At 44.0% G+C, this 23,464-nt stretch overlaps 1 protein-coding gene across 1 annotated transcript; it reads right to left on the bottom strand.

The window, feature by feature from the left end:
• Positions 1–8,412: 8,412 nt before the first annotated feature.
• Positions 8,413–22,708, bottom strand: RGCC (regulator of cell cycle). The gene is made up of 5 exons (XM_075139822.1): positions 22,579–22,708; positions 22,214–22,393; positions 12,241–12,348; positions 10,669–10,731; positions 8,413–9,018 (listed from the first exon to the last, which is right to left on the bottom strand). Exons 1-5 carry the CDS (start codon positions 22,667–22,669, stop codon positions 9,011–9,013), a joined length of 450 nt encoding a protein of 149 aa, XP_074995923.1. The 5' UTR covers positions 22,670–22,708; the 3' UTR covers positions 8,413–9,010.
• Positions 22,709–23,464: the final 756 nt, after the last annotated feature.

Here is a 23,464-nt window from a genome sequence, read left to right as displayed (position 1 = left end):
AGAATTTTCTGGTCTCATCCTCTTTGAGCAATGTTGGTGACCAGCTGAAGCTGAAGATGGTCTTTGCTGGAGCTGAAGGAATGCCTCCTCAGCAACCAGATTGCAGGTCAGTTTTGGGACACAACTGAAAAAGAACAACACGGGCCGGCATTTCCTAAACCTACAATTAACATTTATCGAGAGCTGGAAAGACTCAAGTCAAAGAAGCCACCCAGGCATCTGGCTGTATGGGACTGTAGAGAGTCTGGCCTTGTAGACACGGCAACGGTAAAAAACCTCCATGGCAGAAGGACTAGAAGACCTCAGAGCCCCCCGAGGCAGTGCAGCACGTGTCTGCTACCCACACCAAGCACCGCTCGGTGGGGAAGGTTGCAAGAGCATCCTTGGGAGAGTTTGCCAGCACCAGCAGAGCCCTCAGACTGCAGCTACCAGGAGGACCAGGAGATACAGAAAAGCTACAGCAAGAGGTGAGTTTGAAAGCACCCGTGATTGATGTTTAAACTGACACGCAGCAGGCCAAAATGGTACCAAAAATGATACTAGCACTGAGAGCAATAAAATGTAAACAGCATTCAGGGTATGTATGGATCAGCTTATACCTGTCAGTGTACATTCAAAATGGGAGAATATTCATGAGAGGATTTGATGAGTATTAAACAAAACGGAGATGGTACTTTGGCCTGTGAAAACCAACAAAAGTGTGATCAATGGCTCCAAGCAGCTTTGTGAAAAGCCAAAAACATTAGGCTAACGCAAGGCGAAAATGTTACTTCTCTGAGGTGCCACAAACACGTTTTACATGCGAGGTTAAACACAGCAAGCAGGGCAAGAAGGTGGCCGAGAGGATGGGACCGTGCCACCACGCCCCTCACTGAAGACAACTCATCACAAGGACTCTTTGCAATCAGTTTTGCTCTCATTAATTCTGACGCAAGTGCTTGGGAAATTCAAAAAGCCGCCAAGAAGTTGTGTGTGCTTCCCACACGGACGTGCTGCTTTGGAAAGAAGGTGAACTTCCAGGAGAGACACTGAAAACTGGAGACAACTTGTCAGCTCAGCTGCTGGACAATCCCGGGCAACCATGCCATGGACCAGCCTTTGGACCATGGTCACTTCATAGAAGAGTCATAGCATCATAGAAGAGTCATAAAAGAGTCATAGAAGAGTCATATAGGAGTCATAGAGGAATCACAGAGTCATAGAGGAGTCACTCATAGAGAAGTCATAGACGAGTCAGCATAACTACACTCACGTTATGAAGCCAGGGTTATGCATCACGAAAATAATATTTTTCAGGCCAGCTACCAAATTCTGCTACCCAGAAACTTAAAAGCTGGGTTTGGTGAAGCTAATGGGATTCTCAACATCAATCACAGGTAAATCACCAGCAAATATAATTCAATTTACACATAGACTTAAAAATGTTAACAAGTTGGAGTGACCGCTGGATGTATCTTTCCATAGCCAGATTCTGTGATGGCAAAACCTTACATTTTTATCAAGTGCATTAAATGAAGCATGCACAACTGGACATGCCAAGATTTCCTCCCTCTAACACAAGAGCCAAGTGTAAAACTAAACCTTTTCTCATCTGCATGAAAGAACGTGAATTAAAAATCCTGCGGTTAAAACAAGCCACAAAACAGACAGGGGAAACAGAAAACCACATGAGCCAGGAGAGAAAGTGTGAAATCGGATCTCGGAAAACCCTTACGCATAAAGACCCTTTCTTATTTTATTGCTTTTCAGTGCTGGATGCTGGGCTGGTGCAGGCAAGGCGCGTGCAGAGCCGCAGCTCAGGCGGACGTGCCGGCGGGGGGCCGGAGCAGGGCCACCCCACAGCCCCGTTCGGCCACCGAGGAGGGGTGTGACGAGGGAGCTGCCATCCCTCATTACGCAGCGAGGCACCAACGCTGCTGGGGAAGGCCAGAGTCCAGGAAACAAGAGTCTAAAGGCTTGTTACGTACGCACGATATTTAGTCCTACGCTTTTCCCATGGCTCTCCAGCTCAGAGGGATGGGGCCAGCTAGGATACAGGAGATTTACAATCCTGGAGAGATGAGCAGGGTCTCATTAGCTCGGCTCTGGCTCTGCCTTCTTTCTACCTCTGAGGCCGCAGGAAAGGGGCTCCTGTCTCTCGCAGAACTTTCCCACAGAAGTCCATGTGAACGTTGAGCCACGGGAAGGGGGTGAGGGAGGAAAAGGAGTCTGCAACCTCTGACTGTCTCTGCTTTCCTCCTGCCTTTCCGCAGATGGGCCAGCTGCCGGGCGGGTTGCGATGCTCATCTTTTGGCCCGATTTGAGAAGGGGGCACTGGAGGGAGGGGTTTTGCTAGGTACTAAAGAAAGCAGAGGGGAAAAGAAGACCTCATGGGAAGCATTTCACGTTAAGAGGTACCTTGCACAGTTTGTGAAGGCGTGAAGAACTACATGGTCCCTGGTGAAATGCATTACTGAAAACACCAAGCAAGGATACTAATGCTTTTTGGACAAGTTTCTGGAAAGTACTGAACTTTGTAACTTCTCCCCTGCAGTCAACGGGGCTGGAGCTGCCCCATAGCAAGCTCAGAAAAAAACCACCAAGTTGCTTCTCTTAATTTTGTTCAATGAGCGCTCGGGAATGCCAGAGAACTTGCTAGGGCAAGGCATTTCCAATGAGATTATTGAAAGCTGCAGAAGTGCTGCGAGCAAGAGGCCCTAATCCTAAAGTCGGCGTTAATGCAGGCTTCGGACACCACCGACACCACCGGTTTCCTTCGGCCAAGCCACAGGGCAAGTGCAAAACTTTCACCGTCTCCCTCTAAGTTAGGGTTGCTGCATGCTGGAGAAATCTGCCTTGTGCTTTAAAGCGGTATTTACTAGAGCATGCCAAAGAGCTTTGAGAGAGCGATGTGTAGCTGCTAATGTGTAATAAACTACTGTTGTATTAGCAGCACGTTGTACCAGCTGTCAACAAAATAAATTATCTGGGATGTTATTTGGAGGCTGAGAGCTGAGCTGTTCTGTTTGGCCTCTACAAAAAACATGCATTTTGTTTCAGATCATAAACTCTATACATAAACAAACATAAAGCTACTGCTCATAAATCAGTTTTCCAAGAGCATAAAGCTATTAAAATATACACAGCCTTAAGAACCAGTCTATGAAGACACATCATCAAGATCAGAGCTTAACGCTGCGTGAGAGCCCACTGAAGTCACAGCTCGAAAGTGCAAAATATTCGTGGGTGTAAGCTCTTAGCGCAACCCTGCTAAGACCCACGGGGGAATGGCGACAAGCCCCATCCACTGTCATGAATCGCTCTGCTTCTCAGAGAGTCGGAGAAAAAGCAGGGGACAACACGATCACCCACTCAAGTTTAACCTAGATATTAAGCTAAAGGTCTCCTGAGGTGTTTTAAATGGTGTCCAGAAACTCCTATTTGCATTGCATGAGGAAGCTGACCCCCTCACAACTTGTAAGACTTTCCGCAGCACTGATGGAGCCGTCAGCCCAGCTATGTACTGACACAGAGTTAAATCCCAGCCCGCCTGCAAATTTTGCCATGGACTTCAGTGGCATCCATTCGGTCCTCAGCCATTAAGCCACTCATTATGGATAATTAACCTAGAAATTATCTGCAGTTGAGATACCCATTGGCATTATCCTAAAATACTTTTTAAAAAAAAAAAAAATCCAAAGCCTCCAGACAACCTGCTACACCAGCATGGCTGGCCTGGCTTTGAGCACGAGGCGCGTTAGCTGGGCTGCTGACGCAGAGCACCGGCGGGGAGCGGCGCAAGAGGAGAGCACGCTCTCAGGGAGCCTAAAGCCAAAAAGCACATGCCTGGAGGTCGGTGCCGTGACACCCAAGCACCAGCCTGGGGCTCCCTTTTGTTACCCTGCCCGGCACGGTGCGGGGGACAGGTGCCCCAAGTCACAGGGCTGAAGCAAGGGGCCGTGCTTGCACAATGTGATGCAAAGCCCCCAAAACAGGTCACCCTGGCCAGTTGGCTAGCTTTGCCTCTGCTCTTCCAGCCCCACAAACTATTACATCCCAAGGCCAGTCGTAGGCAGATTTATTTTGACGCATACACACACTTCTCTTTAGGCAGTTGATTAAGAAGCCCAAGTGAAAAGCCTGCTCATCTGCAGTCTTTTGCAATATTCGCTGTAGCAAAGGAACATCATCAGGGGATAATTCAGCCTCCCTCTCCTTGTAATGGCTATTGAAGGAGCCAAGGGCAACATCCTAACTTCAGTGTTGTATCTAAGTGCCTAAGTCAGGTGGGACCGGTCCTGACCTGATTTGATATGCTAGCAAGATTTTTTTTTTCGGAAATGTAAAGACTGCATATATACCAAAATACTGTGCTTTGTGTTTTGAGACAAGGGCAATGTTCTTAATTATAAATACTGATCTGAAATACATTATAAACAGAACCGAAGGATGGTGGTCAGTATTACAGCCATATGCTACGGAGAAGGCAACACTCACTTCCCGCTTGAAGCCCATTTAAGCATCCCCAAGCCTCCCAGAGAAGCCAGTGAGCTCTGCATGCCTTGGGAGAACAGAGGCGCAGGCGTCTAGACTGTAGTTTTTAAGAGCTGAACTGATGAATATTTTCGTTTCCAAAACATAGATGTGAAAGAGCAAAAGCAACCAAAGCATTAGTGTCCCTTTGTATTGACTGGCCTGTTTTAATCCCACAAGCCAATCTACAGCATTTAACTGATCGCTTCGAATCTGTAAGAAAGAAAAGGTCCTTGAAAAGATCTGGTTTACAACTCTAAGCCGATGAGATATAGCAGCCAGGATCATCTTACATTATTGTGAAGTTATTTAGACAGCTAGAGCTGTTAGCCAGGCTGCAATGAAGTCAGTAATGTAGAAAGTAACATAGAAAACAGGAGTTTTCCCTGTTGAGAATACAGAGTTCGCGCTGTTAGTATGCAGACCTGGATTTAGTTCAAGAGCTGCTGCCGTCATATTGGCTTTATGATACTCGCTTTGCTTCCAGACATCACAACGTTGGAAGTTTCTCTCCAGCAGTCTAGCAGATGTCATGTCTAGCACATTTAGGCACCTGCAGATAAATGAAATCTCACGTAAGATGAGCTCCAGCGTGGTGCAAATACCTCTTGGATGGTCAACCGGGTCCATCTGAGCTGAACACCATCCAAGATGAACTCCATCTGAGTTCCTCTACAGAGACCCACGCTGGGTGGACCTTTCCCACTGGTGAATTCTTTTCACTTCACGCAGGATGTGAAGCAGCTGGACAATGATCTAAAAGCAACAATTAATGATACGAACTAAAAAATTCTGTGTTTGCAGACACGACTGTTTCCCAGCAGGCAGAAGCACTTTGTGTGGGTTTTCTCTTTGCAAGCACCCACTACCGAAACCAAGGCTTTAATGAATCTGTGAAGCTGTCAGCATGGTTTTTCGTCCCCTCTCTGACCCTTCGCATTAAGCAACCCTGCTGAAAATTAGTTCCACACCTAGCGTGTACTGCAAAGCAAATACCAGCAACAAAGGAGCGGGGAAGGCACCGGGACAACAGGCTATAGGAGCCGGCAGGGGTCGAGCCCTTCCCTGTAAGCAAGCGCCATCACTGCCAATGCAACTGTTTTCCTCCCTCCCAAAAACTCACCTGGCTGTCAGTGCATCAATAGTGGCTGGAGACACGCAGCCAGGAAAAAAAAAATCCCTCCTTTGGCTCTTTTCTCTCTTTTATGAAGGGCTCAGAAAAATAAGCACATCACCAGGCTTAATGAGTTACGATGATTCAGCTGAGCCTGGGTGACGGCACCCAGGACACACAGAGTCAATAGCAAACCCAAGATAAGACACATTAGCTCAAGCCTCAGTGACAGAGGTTTAAGCTAATCCATTTAACCTTGAATTTACAATAGATAAAGAGCATACGTGCAAATAATTGTTGTACCTCACCTTACACACGTTAAGCTGCAGCAATACATCTGCTTAGTCTAAGCTCCTCATTTCCATTTCTGGCACAACAGGGCTGAGACTCTCCTCTGAATCCAAATTCAGCATCACAGCACAAGAGGGAGGTCAAAACAAGGATTAAAAAGTCAGGCTGGTCCATAAGGACAGTGCAGCCTCCAGCAATGCTCACTGAGGGTAGAGCATTGCAGGAACTTTTCTCAGCAATGCATTCTTCAGTGCCATATGTAATTAGATGATGAACTTAAGTGATAAGCATATGCCAGTGAAATGACATCTACATTAGTGCCTGCCTTCTGACACAGCAAGACGTTCAAAATTGAGCATAACAAACTGGAGGGAATTCAGATCAACAGCTCCGCAGAAGACACTCCCAGATTTTGCAGCCGATGATCTCCAGAACTGCTGTATAAGCAAGCAGAAGTCTCCACCTGTTCACACATAAATAAGATTAAAAAACCCAAACAGATGGTGACTTAATCCCCAACTCCATCCCCAACTGACATTACACAACATGAGGAACACGCCTTGCTTTAAACCTTTGCTTATACTGGAAAGATCTTCAAAACTGGGTGTCTGTAAGGACAAAGTATTGCCATTCCAAAGTACAGTACTAATTTGGTGATATCACACTATAAAGGGAGACATCCAACTTTAAATACTGATTACAGGCCCAGAGTGTTCGATGGGATCGAGCGACAACTGAACGTGCGGAGGGAAAGCGGAAAACTCATGCCCAACGCCTCAAACAATCCCATCTGAGGACTGGAGGAACAAACAGCTGTCCATCTCCCCCATACCCCACGATCACTTGAGGTGGCCTCCTCTGAAACTCGTGGCTTAACACACACTTAGTTGGGGTACTCTGCCTTCGGGACAGTAACATCCGCCATTCACCACCACTCCATCGTTCACCCTACCAAGGAGCGTTAAAACGCAGAAAGCCAGCCAAAACCGCTGCTGCTATTCAAGCAGCTTTAAAAACATGCCTTACGCTAATGATGTTTTTTAAAAGAAAAACGTGAGCTTGTCTCTGCTCTCCTGGTTCCCCTTCCCTCAGCTTCCACCGAAAGGCACAGTGCCTCTCCCTCCCCGTGTGACAGCAAGTCCTGCATCAGCCGAGGGAATCCCCCGCCCTGGCTTTGCACGGCAACACATCCCTTTGCATCCGGGACCGGGGAGAAGGGCCAGGCTCCCCTCTCAGTTTCACAGAGGCAGCCAAAAGGAGGATTTGCTCCTGTATGTTTATCGTGTAGTAGCCATGAATTTCCACAGTGCTCTGCCTTTGCCAGAGCAAGCCTACCTTGCTGCTCAGAATGGGTTTCCTGCTGTGCAGGAGCCTCGGAGAAGGTCCCAGAGCATGCAGAAGCACATCACTGTCTCAGACTTGAACCACCCCACCTTCCTTCACAGACTTTACAGTTCACCTAGAGCAACATGAAACTTCACCCTCCTAAATCAGTTCACTCCATTTCTGTTCTAAGGGACAATTTACCACCTGAATCAATGGTAGGAAACATTGAAGGGAGTTTTTCCTCTTCAGAAAAATACTCCAGCATCTTACATTCCCTTCTGCCTGAAAGAAGGAAAAAAAACCCACACAACCACCTCAAGGTTGTTTCAGACTGATTAAAATGGACCCAGTTCAGAACTTCATTTTCTTACTAATGAATAAAACTGGAAAAATCATATGGTGTTTAACAAGATGCAAGTTTTGGTCAATTTTTAGAAAATCCAAAGCAGGGAGATGGATTTGCATCATCCTCATGGTATTTCCATTAGCAAACACACAGTAGACTTTCCCCCAGCTGCAGAAGACAGGTCCAAATCCATCCTTTAAGGTCCCTAAGCAACTAAGCTGTGCCACAGCACAAACACAACCTTCCCCAGACACAGACCCACTCAAAGATGGTAACAGACGAAGGGGGCGTAGTATCTGAACAACTCATGCAACTGCTCACTCGCCTGCTTTGGTCAAAATAAGACCTGGAGTTCAAACAATCCCAGCTCACTTGGTCTGAACGGATTAGACAGCAATTGCACGAGTACCTCAGACAGCAGAGCCAAGGGTAATGCCTGCAGTAGCTGGAAGAGAGCTCACATAATGACATCTCCAGTGCCTAATGCATATGGAAAGAATCAGGTTCCTTATAAAAATACAGGTTCACCTTCCACTCTTTCAGCATAACACTGATGGCCAGGAAGTCTTTTTAGAGTGGTAGACTGTTTTGGACCCAAGGGTCTGGTATCAGAAACATCCAGACACTTAAGTATTTTCTTGGTGCTGTGGGATCTCCATACCTTTAAACCCACGGGCCTAAATGTCTGACCTCCCAATTAGTATTTCATGTAGAATGGTATGTAATTTTAAAGCTAGCTTTTACATAAGGTTTCAAATAGGTGTTATTGTTCAAATCTGTACTAAGTCAGTATTATTTCATTTGTATTAAAGCAAATCTGAACTAACAGTTTGACCAATTTTATTATTTTCCTGATTGTATTCATTTTACATAGTACAAAATTCTCTTATTTAAGCAATTTGAAAAGAAAAATATGAAGTTCCACATGAAGCCAGCATAACATTTTGCCTAGCAGGAAATACACCCTTATCAGATATTTTAAAGCTTGATGTTTTCAATAAGAGCTTTATTTGTACTTATGTTTCAGAGTTTGCATGTTCCTATGAAGCTTTCAGACATCTGGATTCCAGTTCAGGGTTTATTTGCATACAAAAATATATTATAATGGAAAAAAGCATTAAAAGTTCTCAACTATATAAAATTACAAATATATTTTCATAAAAGCAACTTTAAATTAAAAATTTAAGCTGTATTTTAAAGCAAAATACAGCTGTAACACTTCAGTTATCTTATTCCATCTGCTGCAAAGTTACAAAACTGATGTTGCCAGTTAAATACTTGTAGGAGTTTACAAAGGTTATGTTCAGAAGGTGAATATCTTGGGTAGCAAAGTTATCAGACAAGGGCAGCAGTTCTCAATGATTGATGTCACTTATCCATCAGAGGAGATTCATAGGCAAGCACAGTGCCAAAGATTCATTTCACATACCTGGAAATACAAAACAAGAAGGATCATTAAGTTCTATATTAAATAAGATTGCATGCTGTTGACATACCAGACACCCTATCTATGCCCAGCTAAGATTGCTAGACTGCCTGACAGGCCAAAATTATGCCTGGTTTTAATTAACATAAGAGCCAAAAGATTACTGTTCTAACAAGTGCATTAGGCTTGAAAAGACATCTGTACAAAGTTCTGTGTAACTTCAAGCCTATAAATACAACAACTCCTCAAAAATGTGATAAATATCAGAGGGAAGTTGGACTTTTTCCTCAGAATTTCCGTGTACGATAAAGACAGCATATCACGGTAAGACAAGTGACACTGTATATAAATAAGACTCTGCTGAAGTAACTAGAGATTTGCTTATTTGGGAGAAAAAAAAAACCAACAACAAAAAAAACCCCAAAACCACTACAGCAGGTGGCAATCCTGGGCCTCTCCTTAGATGTGCCTTGCAAGGGGACAATGGAACCAATATACTATAGGCAGCCCCTTAAGAGTTAGCTGCAACATGGCTGTGCAAGATACAGCGATGTAAATATTTGGTTTGGGGGTTTCATTGTTCTGCAAAAACCTTCAAACTCAGGAGTTTTTCAGAAGAGCAATCTGTCAATGAGGTTTCAGTGGTAAAGACAGAGTTAGCTCAAGCGTGCGCCCATGATATATGTCAGGAAACTGGAAATATATTTTAAGTAAGAGAAGTGAAACCAGGATTAAGATACAAGTAAGATGACAGGAAAGTAGGAAGCTCATAAGGGCAGCCGTCTTAAGTCCAAGGCAGATGGCCAAGGCTTCAAGAATTACAGGGAAAATACCTAATGAATACAAGAAACTCTCAGTTCATAATTTATTGGGGGTTTGTTCATGCTGCTATTTAGGTCTAGCCCTACAATTTGTTGGTTTGGGCTCTACAGTCTGGTTCCATTAAAAAAAAAAACAACAGTATCATGTCCATAACAGCACAGGAAAAAGCAGAAAGAATAGGCAGAGTACATGGTTGGAATAGGAGGGTGCTTTTTGGGTTTGTTGTTTTCCTTTACAAATCGTAATGAAGAACCTAGTACTGTAACTGGAAAATACAATTTCTAGATAGTGACAGAAAAAGTTATCTAAATGCCATTCCTAGTAAAGACAAGAACAAACAGGATTTTGATATTTAGTCTAAGTTAATAGATACAGATATCTGCTCCTTAATTCTTTCATAAAGCAAGGTCTAGAATAAAAAAAAAGTTTCCCCTCAGCTACAGTTACTCCTCCAGTTACTTAGCTTTATAATGAAGAAACCCAACTTTTTATCTGAGTTTGAGTATTTAAGAAAGTGATGTTTACTTGATCTATACACTGTCAAGGAGGGGTGAACTGCAGCTGCCTCAGAGGTGGGGACAGAGGTTCATCAGAGTACAGCCTTTGTCACACGAGCCAAACTGCACACCTTGAACATTTAGGCAAAGACCAGAATTTAGTCTATTTTACCTTCTTATCCACATAATGATCCATAGGACTAGCAAACTAAAATGAAGCCACATTATATGAAACTATGGCTACCCTTCCCTTTTCCCTTCCCCCATACATTGGCTTTCATCACTTTTTGACAGTACCAAGTGAGATGCAGCCTACTAATAAAAATCTACGTACTTGCTAGTGTCCTGTCAAGATGAGCAATGAAGTCTTCCAATTCTTTTGTGTCTCCAAGCTTTGCTGCAAAATAAGAGACAGTCAGTACTGCTTAGACGTGACATATTTCTCTGGCCAAAAGAAACACTGGAACGACACAATCCCCCAAATCATTTTCAGTGGTATCAAACATGCTCTGGATTATTTTCAGAAAAATTCAGTAGGGTTGCTGCAACGTCCAAATGCATTCTTAGAAAACAGGGGAGACCAATTTAAAATTCTAGCTTTTATAGTTTTCCATTTGACAAAAGCAAAGCAATCCCCCGTTTAGTTTCCTTAAAAAGCAGAGGTTGAAGTGGAGAAAAAAGCTATAGGTCAACTAATCCATATCCTTGCTACTGTGGGATTCTTCCTTTTTGCATGTATTCAGCTACTGGATTCATGGCCCCAACCAAATTCTACCCAATTAGCTCCCAGTCCTGCCCAAATCTAAACCTCTTAGATCATGTCGGTATCAGTGGATTTGCTGTGATGTCAGATCCTTTAATCTTCATCCATACATTGTAAATTTGGATCCAAACAGACACCAAATTTCCACTCCTGAGAACAGCACTGGTTCCATTCAATCTAGTTTTACTGCAAGTGGCTTCCTCATCTCATTGCTGTGGTCTATTCCAAGCCTGTTCCAACTCTATTTCTGTCCTTCTGTCTTCTCATCAGGAAGAGCATCTTGACCTTTAGTGTAATTCCTTGCCAAGTATTTCCTGCCAGTTCAACTGAACTGGTTTTTTTTTTTTTTGCTACTTCTTATTAACTGTTAATCATCATTTCTCCCTAGTATCACGCTAATTAGCAAAAAAGCATTTTACTTTTTTTTTGTGACTGGTCAATGTGGAAGACATGAAAGTGTGAAAAGCTCTTGAGCATGCATCTGAGAAGACTAGTTGTAATGAAAGCACTGTGTAGGACGTATGTATGTCTGTTCATTCATTGCTATGTCTACTCCAGAGTTAATCTAAGTTAACCTGAAAGAAACAAGCTCCTGGGGAGTTAGATCAGCTGCAAGACAGAAGTCACTCAAACAGCATAGCTACAAAGGAGGAAGAAATTACTAGTACATGCTTGTATCAGCAGTGCAAGGTCTACATGGATCTGAGTAATTGTGTTAATTTGAATGGCAGCATACGGCTTCTGAGTCACCTACTGCACCCCTGCATTCAGGCGAAGTATTTCTGTATATAGATGGGACACTTAAGCTACTTAAGTTGCTTAAGTTGGAAATAACCCAAGTTAATTCTGAAGTGTTGTATTCTGTAAGGAGCACCACAATCCCCGATTAACCAAAAAACTGTGATTTTCTTTAGCCTGGCATTTCAAAACCAAAAGAGTTGCTGCGTCACCTAATGCAGTGTGTTACTGTCATTTATGATCAACACAATAATACTTGCATCTGTAGTGTGTTTAGCAGTAATCCTTAGTTTTGTTGTAATTTTAAGAAAAGAGTCAACGCATGCATATGAATCCTGGCTCACAGAAAGAAGCCTATATAGTTGAGAATTAGGAAGAAACGTCAACAGTTAAAGTTAAGTTTACCTTTACATGGAGTTACTGATGGGGATGGCAAACTTGGAATAGATGCAGTTGGAGAGTTAAGCTTTTCATCGCTGAGGCTGAAACTATTTCTGTAGAGTGAATCTGCACCTGTAAAAAAGTTACATTATAAATTAAAATTAACAATTTCCTGCAATTTTGCAATAGAATTAAAAACAGAAATAGGGCCTTTCCCATATGGGCTTCAAAGTCTGTAGAACTCAAATTTACAGACTTCAAAACCAGAGGGATAGATAAATCATCCATTGTGTGAAGGCTGTTGTTCACACACCTACTGTTAAAAAGCAAGCAATCCTAGGCCCAATCCCCACTCCCAGTAAGGAAAGTGTCAGCTTTCCCTGCAGTCAGCATATTACAGGAATGGCAATTATCCCACATCCACTAAATTAGGCCTGGTATGACCTGCCTGATTCGCAATATTCTGGGAAATTCTGGTTACCTGAATTTTTCAAAAGCCATTAGAAAAGCTGAATAGAGAGCTCCAGGACAAGGACAGTCCCCCAGAACAGAGAATATGTTCAGCTTTGTCCTCATCCCTGAAGCAAACACACGTATTTCTCCATATTCTGCTGCTTTAGTTCTTGTGTTTGAGATAAATTGTCTAGCATATTTTAGTTTTCTTTTATTCTGTAACTCTCTGGAGTTCACAAAGCAGTAAGTCTGTACACAAGATGTTCTGCAATCTTATTTTAGGTGGTCTTTCAAAGAAAGCTTTTAAATGCCATGGAAAGCAATGGGAAAGGTTCCAATATCGTTCTGATGTTCCTGGATTTTAGACAAGGCCTTAAGTTTCAAAAGTATCAAAAAAATGATCTTTATCTTGTCTCTTTTCATAAAAAGAGTTCCATGATTCACAGTGCACACAACATATTAATCATGGCTCCACTGGAAGGAGGAATTGTCACTGTGTTAGAGAGACAAACTGCTGGTTCCTGAATTTTGAGCCACTGACCTGAAAACTGCAGTTCTACAAAAAGAAACCATTGTAATATGAACATGACAATGGTCTCCATTTATTTGGCACATTTCCTAAGAAATAAACGTATGTCTCATTATACGGGGTAGTGACTACCACTGCTTACCATTGAGGCCAGCAATTTTGCCTCCCTGCAGCACAAACAGCATTTGTCCTTGGAGCCCCCGCCTAGGAGGTGGTTACACTGCAGCATGAAGTCCAGCCCAGTCAGAATTGTCACACCACTTTGGCCACCTGTCCCATTTGCTACACCAGGAGATGTCTGCCTTAGTTAAATTAAGGGTGTCTTGCTGAATTGGCAAAAAAGGGGAAGGACCACAGCTTGCCTTGCCAAGATCTGCACATCTGCACCTTCACTGAACACTGCCATGATCTTTGCAGATATCAAACTTGGAGACCATCCTCCAGCTGACTACTCCTCTACCATAAGTTTCCACTATCTTCGGGAAGAAGACCGTTGTATCCACACCCCATCTCCTCTAGCCGGCAGTCATTAGCAGCATAAGCCCACCCTCCACAGGGGTATACAAGTACAGTGACAAGTCAGACCAGACAGGACAGGACAACTGCATCTACCAAGCCTGTCCAATGTTTCCTCAGCCCTAGACTAACTGTCTATTTGTTTCTTCTGTGCTGGCTTCCAAGCCTACCTCTGTTGCAATACACACCAGAGAGGCTTGTATGAGAAGCTTCACACAAGAATATCTTCCTCTTTCACAAGCATGGTGACCCACCGCAGCACCACATCTTTCCGTTTGCTCTGCAATCACCTGGCATGCTGCTCCAGCAAACACACGTGCACCGCTGTGCAAACATGAGCGATGATGCGAATGACATCTGTTACCTGGGACTACTGCTTGCCCAAATCAGCCATCAGTTGGTATTTCTTGTTCAGAAAGGGTGGTATGCTTCTCCATACTAGCTTTTTATTGTAATTTCTTTATCTTCAGTGCCTGTTCTCCTCTCTAAACCTGAGCAGTTCAAAACCAGTCTAACTGAAACTTCAGATATAAAAAAAGATTTGAGGAGTACAATGCAGAATTGAGATCATTTTAGATAGAAAAATGGAAAAATAAGCGATTTTAAAAGTAGCTCCTAAACCCCCCAAAAAACAACCTAAGGGGGGGGACAGGGAATCTGGCACTGCTTTGCAATGATGTGTCACCACTGTTGTACTATGCAACACAAACCCTTTACATTAATGGACTGAAAGTAACAGTTAAAGGGATGATAAATTTCCTGTTGAAATCGGCTTATAGACCAAGTTTCAACTAAAACCACCTTTCTTTTCAGCCAAGATGCAAACCCCAGTGACCAAGACATTTAGAATGGAAAATTCTAGCTGTTCAGGACAAAACCCTCTACCATCACAAAAAAAGCCAAATAACTCGTAACACCTTACACAAACAGTCCTGTAGCCAAGAGTACAACTCACTGAAACACTGACAGAACAGACCATCAAAGATAAAGCACTTTGCAGGCAATGTATTTGAAAAGAGCAGAACAAGAACTTCCAAATGTTTTCATATTTTAAACGTTTTAGAGCTAGTTGAATTAATAAAAAAATAATCCAGAGAACAACAGCTACAAAACTGAGTGTACTTTTAATGTGGAGTCTATGCTGCTAGTATCCAGACACCAAATGTTGCAGTGCTGGGAATTTATATTACAAACCAATTCTTTTCGTACACAAAATCCAAAGCTCCAGTTGCTCTTATATATAGCTGGAATAAAATGTTCTTTTTCTGAATGCTGGTGAGGGCAACTCAAATTACAGAAGCTTTAATAAGCCATTTAAATTGGCCGAAACTATCCACACAATTCTTTTTATTTACTTCCATGTATAGATCTGAGCTAGCAGTCACCTTTGATTCTTTTTGTGGTTTTCTCTCCATACTCCTCCCATAAGCAGTTGAAAGTACTGACCGCTCACCTTGCAATGTACTGAAGCCAGAAAACGTTATTTCATATTGGCTTCCACAAACATCACCCTGGGAAATATTGACAATTGGGCAAAGAGAAAATAAGACAGAACTGTTGCTTTAAATATCTGAATGTTTTTCTTCCAGTTTCAAAAGGTTTTCACAAATGTTTTCACAAAACAGTGATATCTTCTGATGGGTTGTAATATTAATAGTTTCAGGAAAATATCAACATTTATCTTTCTCAAAAAGCACAAACATACTTTAGCTACTGGCTGTGGCTTACACATGCCACCCAGCAGCAGAAATTCTGGTGATGGAAGGAGGAATGCATTGACTCTGCCATCAAGGTCATTATAACTGTGGAAAACAATGTATTGTTAAAAGAAATACTTGTGATAACCATCGCACAAAAATATCTGCTTTGGCAGAGTGTAGCTGTAGGGCAGAAAGCTCTGGGAAAAGGACACTTCAGTCCTTGCTCTCTACCAGCTGCCACAGCCAAGATTTGCTCATTCACCTCCAATAATGGCCCTTGGAAGACTTCCACTGCCACACAAATACAACATCCCCTGCAACCCAATAACCAGAGGCTGATGCCAAGGATCTCTCATCACTGCTCTCCTTCCTCATCCAGCCCCTTCTCTCCCACCGCGATGCAAGTTTATCTATCATTCATTACTTATTTTTCACTTTGTATTTTAATGCTACTGCCTATGCACATATATAAACGATGTCCCTTTGGCTGTTATTAAAAAACACTCAAACTGCCTCTTTAAAAAAAGGCCTTAAAATCTGAGACTTAAAACTGCTGAGTTGATTTACATGAGTCAAACTAAGCCAATAGCTGCAAAATTAGGGGGTTGGAATAAATATGGGTGTATTTTACCCTGGCAAAGTAATCTGTAGTTAGTATTGACCTTTGCTGTTCCAGTATATGGTTAAACCACACAGAAAACCACAGCAATACCATGTAAATATAGAATGTCCCCATGAAATGAGCAACTGAAAGGTTCTGGGCAATAATTAACTGAAGGAGGAAACCCGCAAACTTTTCATTTTAAAACACACAATGGAAAAGTTCGGCTGTCTGACTTCTTTAATACTATGCTCTTTCTAGTACCATACTTCAGGATACAATTTTAAAGAGCACTGGAGTCGGTAAATTTTTACTGCAGTTTTCAGTGGGGAAAGTTTTAGGAGGAAAAAATAAATCACATCCCTAAAGTTTTCAGAGCAGAACTTCAAAATTCCACTTAAGTCTCTACAAGCCATGAATTTATTATAAAACAATAGTTCAGTATTTAATGAACACACTGCACAACTCATTCCTAGTCAGAACATAGCCTACTTGCTAAAAAAAAACGAGATAAACCCGGGAATTTCTAATGCCACCAGTAGAAGCGAGAAATATTCATGATGCAAAGAGCTTGTTTCAAAATACCTATGTTGCAGCCCTCAAGGATAGTGTTTACTTTGATCATAACCACAGTTACACATGCCTGCATTGTTTATTTTTTGTGGGATTTTTGCCTAGCTAACAAACATCTGTTCCAACATTGACACAAAAATCACACCTTTTCACTATCAACACATCTAGGCTTCATGATTTAAAAGATTTCAAATCACACAGTTACAAGGAAGTGATCTAGGAAGCCTGAAATTCAGACATACAAGCGTGCCTTCTCATTACAGACAAAGCTTACCCTTCCACTCCCCCATCGTGCTTACTATCTGTGAGGCAGTGTTTCCGATGCCAATCTTCCCCTTTACTAATGCTTCGTTTTTAAAGTGTAAGAGAGAAACAGGTATGCTGGAGAGGTGTGAACAGGAAATCTTACAAAAAAGCATATTCCTCATTAAATTGAAATACCTGGAGAAAAGCCTATGTACCTGACACTTCTGGGTTTTCTTCCCCTTGAATGTATCAGTAATTTAATAAAACATTATTTCTCAGATGATTTAATAAAAGGTTACTTCTCCATGAGAGTCTTGCTTCATTTTTTCCTTATAAATATTGTATTGCCTTCTTGTTAGAGAGAGGCCATTAGAAGTTCGCAGAAAAAATCCACCTCCTTGAAATGTTCCCCTCTTCATCATTTAAGACTGGGATTTGCTGCTAAGACCAAAGGCTCACCTACTCCACATTCTGTCTCTCATAGTGACTCATAGCAGATGCCTATAGAAGAGTTAAAGAGTGGTGCAGCCACACACTGATAGTTTCAAGATAAACTCTACCAAGTTCTAGCAATGCACAGATCAATATCTTTTCTAAGACAGCAGCAGCATCAGCCTACAGCAGTCCCCAATGACCCCGTCCCTCCCACTGTGATTTTTTCTAGGTTTTTTTTGAGTGTGTAAACTTTTAACGTCCATGATACCTTAGGGCAATATATTTTACAGTTTAACTATACACCATGAGAAGAAATAGCTCCTCTTATTTCTTCAAAGCATGCTGGTTTAATTTGATTTCTTCAGACTGGGTGAGGTAACAATCACTTTCCTAAGGTCACTTAAGATTTTCTGGAAGACTAGCTTGTCCCCACCTAAGACATCTCTCTCTTCTCTAGCCTGACAGTCCCAGTCTATTTAATCATTTGCAAACTATTTTATGTCTTTAATCATTTATGTTGCCTTTTTCTGTACCTTCTCTACAGTCATATATTGCAAGATTGCGAATGTAAACAGGCTTTTCAGGATGAGTGCTGCAGTATTAGCAGCGGATGATGCTTCATCTCTAGATAGTGTAGGCATTAGCACAAGCACATGGAGACATCCATGGCACGTAACCACGAATGCTTGCACTACACCAGGCATTGGGTGCTAACAGATATTGTTCAATCCCTTAGTAAACCTGCACCTGTTTCATTTTGAAATTATAAAATTAGAAGTTCTAGATGCACTCAGTGTTTTTTGTCATGTTTAAAAACAGGAGGTATTTGTCAGAAAGCATTTACGTACTCCTAAAAATAACTATGAAGATACACTGCGGGCTGTATGAGTGCAAGAATTGAATCGATGCATTTATTTTGCAATGCTTTTAATCGAGAGACTGGGAGCTGAACCTGTCTCAAGAAAACACACCCAGAGCTAGAAGTGTGAAACACTTCTGAGAGCACAACAACAGACTATCATTTAGCTTTTTGGTGGTGTTATAGCTTTGGCACAAGAAATGTTAAAGCGCTTCCCTTCACAACCTCTCATAAAGTCCAACTTTCCATTCATTATCCTAAGCCTAAACTTGGAAGACTGTCCTGACATTGCCATATACCATCGTAGCACAATGCACTGACTGGACATACAATTTACACAGGCAAGCCTGCACTTTTCTTTGCAAGCTTGTTCCAACACACAAGCAGCAAATGATATCTGTAAGAGTTCACCAATATAGCTGCATCTCCACTAGCGGCTTTTGCCAGCACAGCACTCTAACACAAATCCTATTTTATCACAACCAACATATGCTGTAAATAGCAAAGAGTTATAAGGTATCCCTCAGCTTAGAAGTTTCAGCATGATTAATAACCTAAAGTACAAAGCTGTTATAATTTGATTCGGTTGAATACATCAAGCTGAGACATAACTGGTACTCACTCACAGTCCAGCAACTCAAGAATGTCTGTTGGAGTAACTCACCAGTTGAATCATGATTTCCAGCACTGACCCAATCAGCTGTTGTGGTTAATGTAATACTTGTGGGCCAAGTACTAAGATCATCATGAACATCTGCACATGCGAGCCTTTCTATTACTGTAAGGTCTAGAGTCCATTGTGTTATGTACAATACTTAACCACAGCCAAGACAGACCTTGTCCAAAGATCATCTAGTCAAATAACAGGACAAAATGTGGGAAAACCAAGTACTATCATGCCTGTTTTCCACAGTAGCATCTTCAAATTCTCGTTTTTTCTTAAGAGCCTGAAATAGGTAATATAAGAATTTCAATTAGTACTTTTGGAGCTAGGTCCCCTCAAGAGGAGATTTTAAGGTCAAAAACAATATTTGCAGGATTAACTATATTGATAAAAATCTTCTGTAAATACTTCTGTTAAATTAAATGGGCTCATCCTCATGGCAGAAGCCCCAGGAAAGGAAAGGCTTTCCTCGCCCTACTACAAAACAGTATTGTTCCAGTACGACCACTTGATACTGGCTTCTCGTAAAGTTGAATTTAAGACTGATTCAGGGGCCCCGGAACAAACGGTTGCAACAGTTTAAAATGTTACCTCCCCTTACAGTCCCACCCTAGACCCAAAAGATACCACTGCAGGAGTGGCCGAAAGATACGTACGCCTACCCTTCAGCCACACCACATCAGTTAGGAGAGTTAGATTAACCAACGAACAAGAAGAGATAGCACTAAAATATGATAGTCTGAACTGTTCTGTACATACATGACAAAGTGTACTTGGAATAGTCTTGGCACTGGATAACAAGATTTTGCAAAGACACAGAGAGTCTTCGTGAACAAGAGGATCATTCAAACTATCTGCAGATAATATTGCTGGAATTTCTTTTGCGTTGCTACAGATTCACGTTGTCAGAACTTGCTCTTTCAGCCCAGCTTCTCCTTGATCCTGCAGTGATGTTTAATCTAAGCATTACCATGGGAAAAGCGAGGTCATGAATTCAGCACTACATTTGCACTAAATGATAGAGACCAAAAGAAATGTGAACCTAGGGGGAAAAAAAAATTGAGTCTGAACAGAAAGAGCCTGGATAAGTATTCTATTCTTTAAACAGATGTAGGGAGTGTAGCTATATTACATCAGACATTGGAGCCTGTTTTATAAAAGGAGCTCTTTATAAATCTGCAACTTCTCTCCAATCCATATAACTTCAAAATAAGAAGTTGTCCACACTGCATGATGCCTTTAGGAATAAGAGTTTTACTGGGCCTGTTCTGAGAAACGAGGAGAGCCAGCTAATTTTCTGTTTCCTTTCCCTTAAACATATCCTCATATGCTTGACACCGTTGGATGCCAACAGGTCACCCTCAGTGCACCTCCTGGTCCAGTATGTGCCCGTTTCCAGAAGACGGTGACTTCTGATTTCCCCAAAGTCTCTTTTCACATGATGCATCACCAAGGGAGGAACCCCAGCACAGGATGGGATTTGGGAGCTTGACAAGTTCCTCATACAAGATCCCCGAGGACTTTGTATAGAGCCATCAAACCCTGTCTATCCTGCTATCCTGTTAATGTCTTCAGCCTAAATCGGTGCATATTTCTGACACCAATTTTTATTTCCCAGATCTTCCTGCAGATCTGGTCTGCCAATTTGCATGAGCATGCTGTTTCTCACCAGGCCTCCTGCCCTGTCAGAGAACACCATCTTCCTCAAAAGGCTCTTCCTGTCCATCCTAAAACAGCTATTTTAAGCACTGTTCAAGATTTAAGTTTTCTGAACCACAGCAGATATGCTAAGCAACTACAGATGTCTTTATCCATGCAAGAAGAAAAAGTTCTTGATACTGTTGTGGTTTTTTTCTTGTTTTCTCAACAGTAGATTATTTCACGAGATAGAGAATCTTCACTCTATTAATTTAAGTGTCACATTTGTGGTAAAAGTATGTGAGAGGTTAATATATTACAATACTGAACACTGCACAAGAAATAGTAACACTAGGGCTGTATTGCTGCAGTTAATAACAGACTTAAATTTACAACATGGCTCATATATTTCATCAGCTTGACTCAGGAAAGGCAGACCTCACCTTACACACCCTGGGCCACCCAAAAGTGTCCAGCCTAAATGAGATGTGCATTTCTAGATCTCCCTCAGAGGGAAGGAGGTTTACTTCTTGCAAGGAGTGGTTCACCCACTACATTATGAAACAACAGAGCAGCATTTGGAGCCACATACCTCCACTGACTACAGAAAAAAAAAAACACTCAAAGACACTCCTGGCTAAGGTATCCAAGTTCAGGGTAGGTAAAACATTACCTGTAATGAAATGACATGAATCCTACCCATGATGATGAAATAAAGGGCTCTGATAATATAGAGAAGCTACGCTCTCACAGCTTAAGGACTAGGAAGATTATACTAATGTTTCAGCGCTCAGTCAACAGAACTGTGTGGTAAATCACTGAACTGATAAAGATGCATATGAGAAATTAAAGGAGCAATTTTATTTTAAGTAACTGAAAAAACAGAAAAGCTTCTTAAAACTGCCTGTACAGTTAAAAAAAACACCTGGGTATAGCTCATTTTTAGCAGAACTTACTTCTGACAAAGTGGCCCTTGAGTCTACTGCTCCCGAGGAGAGGAGCAGTTTCCAGCCTCACTGTATGGAAGAGGAAAGATGTTTTCTCTCCCTGACTAGCAAAAAAATAAGAGGGGTAAAACTTTTTTCCAAGTTAACTAGAAAAAACTTAGTTCCAATTCTATGCTTTCTTGCTCAAAGCAGGTCATGAGACAGCATCTGCTTCCCACCCTTCTTGTGCTATGTTCTGCATGCACCGTTCGTTTATGTCCAGTATACCTGGGTGCAAGTTAGCTTAAAATTATCACCTTCAAAACAGTGACAACGCTAAACCAGAAATCCGGATGAGTTTCAGTCTCTGCTGGAAAGCACACTTTAGTTCACTCTCTCTCAACGGATACTTCAGCTGCTGAGATACAACGGACGGTCCCTGTTAACCCAAGAGACACCTTTTTTTTGCTAAGGCGCCGGGGTGCCTCGGTGCTTCAGCAGCCGGCTGGCAGCTCCACCTCCCCCCCCCGCGAGTTCTTCGGCCCTTGCTGCTCGGGAGCCCACCTTGCCGTGGCTCCCCTCCCGCCACTCTCCCCTCCCTCCCTCCCGGCTGTTCCACACCAGCAGAATAAAACCAGCGGGGCCAAACTTCGCATCTTCGCGACTTCTAACGCAGAAAGTAAATGAAAGAGCGGTTTTTTTTTAAAAAAAAAAAACCAAACCAAAACAAAACCCGAGTTTCTCGTTTCTCCCAAGGAAGGGGACGCGCTGGTTTAACACGCGCTTTTGTTCCCCCCCGCCCCCCAGGGACGGGGCACAGCCGGGACCGACGGACGGACCGACGGACGGACACTCACTCTCCGAGTCGCTGAGGCCGCTGCCGTCGCTGACGCTGGCGCTGCTCCGCCGCTTCATGCGCTCCAGGTGCTCGCCGTAGTGGAAGCGGCGCCGGCCGGCGGGGCAGGAGAACTCCGCCAGCACCGCGTCGAACTCGCCCAGCGCCTCCGCCAGGCCCCCGCCGCCGTCCTCCCCCGGCGCTGCCGGGCGGCGGCAGCGGCGTGAGGGCCCGCCGGGCGCTGCCCTCCTCCGGAACCCCGCGCTGCGAGGGGAGACCGGCCGCCCGCCCCCCCCCCCCCCACGCCCACACCCCCCGGCGTCCCGAGCCCCCCACCCCGGCGGAGGGAAAGGGTCCCGCCGCGCCCCCTCAGCCCGCCGCTCCCACCTTGACCCGCCGGCCGCTGGGCCTGAGGCGATTTCATGGCGGCGGCGGGCGGAGGTACCCCGCTGCCGCCCCCGCCTCCGGCCGCCAGCATAGACGGCCTGGGCTCGCCACCGCCACCGCCTCTTATAGCTCGCCCGGACTGGGGGCTGAGGCGGAGGGGGCGGGAGGGGGAGGTGGCACCGCGGCCCGGCCCGGCCCGGCCCGGCCCGGCCCTGCCCTGCCCGGCCCTGCCCTGCCCTGACCGCAGCGGCGGGCCGGGCGGGCGGTGCAGGTGCGCCGTGCCGGGGGGGGCAGCGCCTCGGCCTGCAAGCAGGCATAGCTGCTTGGCCGGGGGCTGGGGAGGTTTCCAGACAACTTGAGACCCTGCAACAGTTCAACAAGTGGGAAGTATCGCCCCTCGTCCTCTGATGGTCACTCCCGACAGCGTGTGTCTCTCCTTCTGGCTGATTTCGGCTTGCTCATCCCAACAATGTGCGGTCAGGAGGGGATGTCTGCACCGGCTTAGCGCCGGGCTGCTGGTGGAGGGTGCAACAGGCATCAGAGCCAGCTGCAAGGAGGGAATCACAAGAACACACGGCTGGATCGTCCGTACCCAGCCCCATGGCTGCTAGTCGCCAGAGAGGGACGAAGAAGGGCAGCAGCCTGCCTTGCGTGGCTTGGTTTACGCTTGCAGTGAGCCTGTGGCTTCGCAGGCGGCAGCAGTGCCGCTTCAGCCACCGCCGGGAGCCCCTTCCCCATCGCCATCGCCATCGCCGCCCGCGTTGTGCTGGCATCTGTCTGTGGTTATTGCTCAGCTCGATCCGTTAGCGGTCTGTGAACATGGCCGCGGGGGCAGCTGGGCCGGTTCGTTACAGAGGGTGACCTGGGGAGAGGAGCAGATGGCGGG

This window comes from Calonectris borealis, chromosome 1 (assembly GCF_964195595.1).
Source record: "Calonectris borealis chromosome 1, bCalBor7.hap1.2, whole genome shotgun sequence".
NCBI classification, from domain to species: Eukaryota; Metazoa; Chordata; class Aves; order Procellariiformes; family Procellariidae; genus Calonectris; species Calonectris borealis.
Note: the sequence above shows the minus strand (reverse complement) of the source record. Positions and strands in the feature narration are given on the sequence as shown.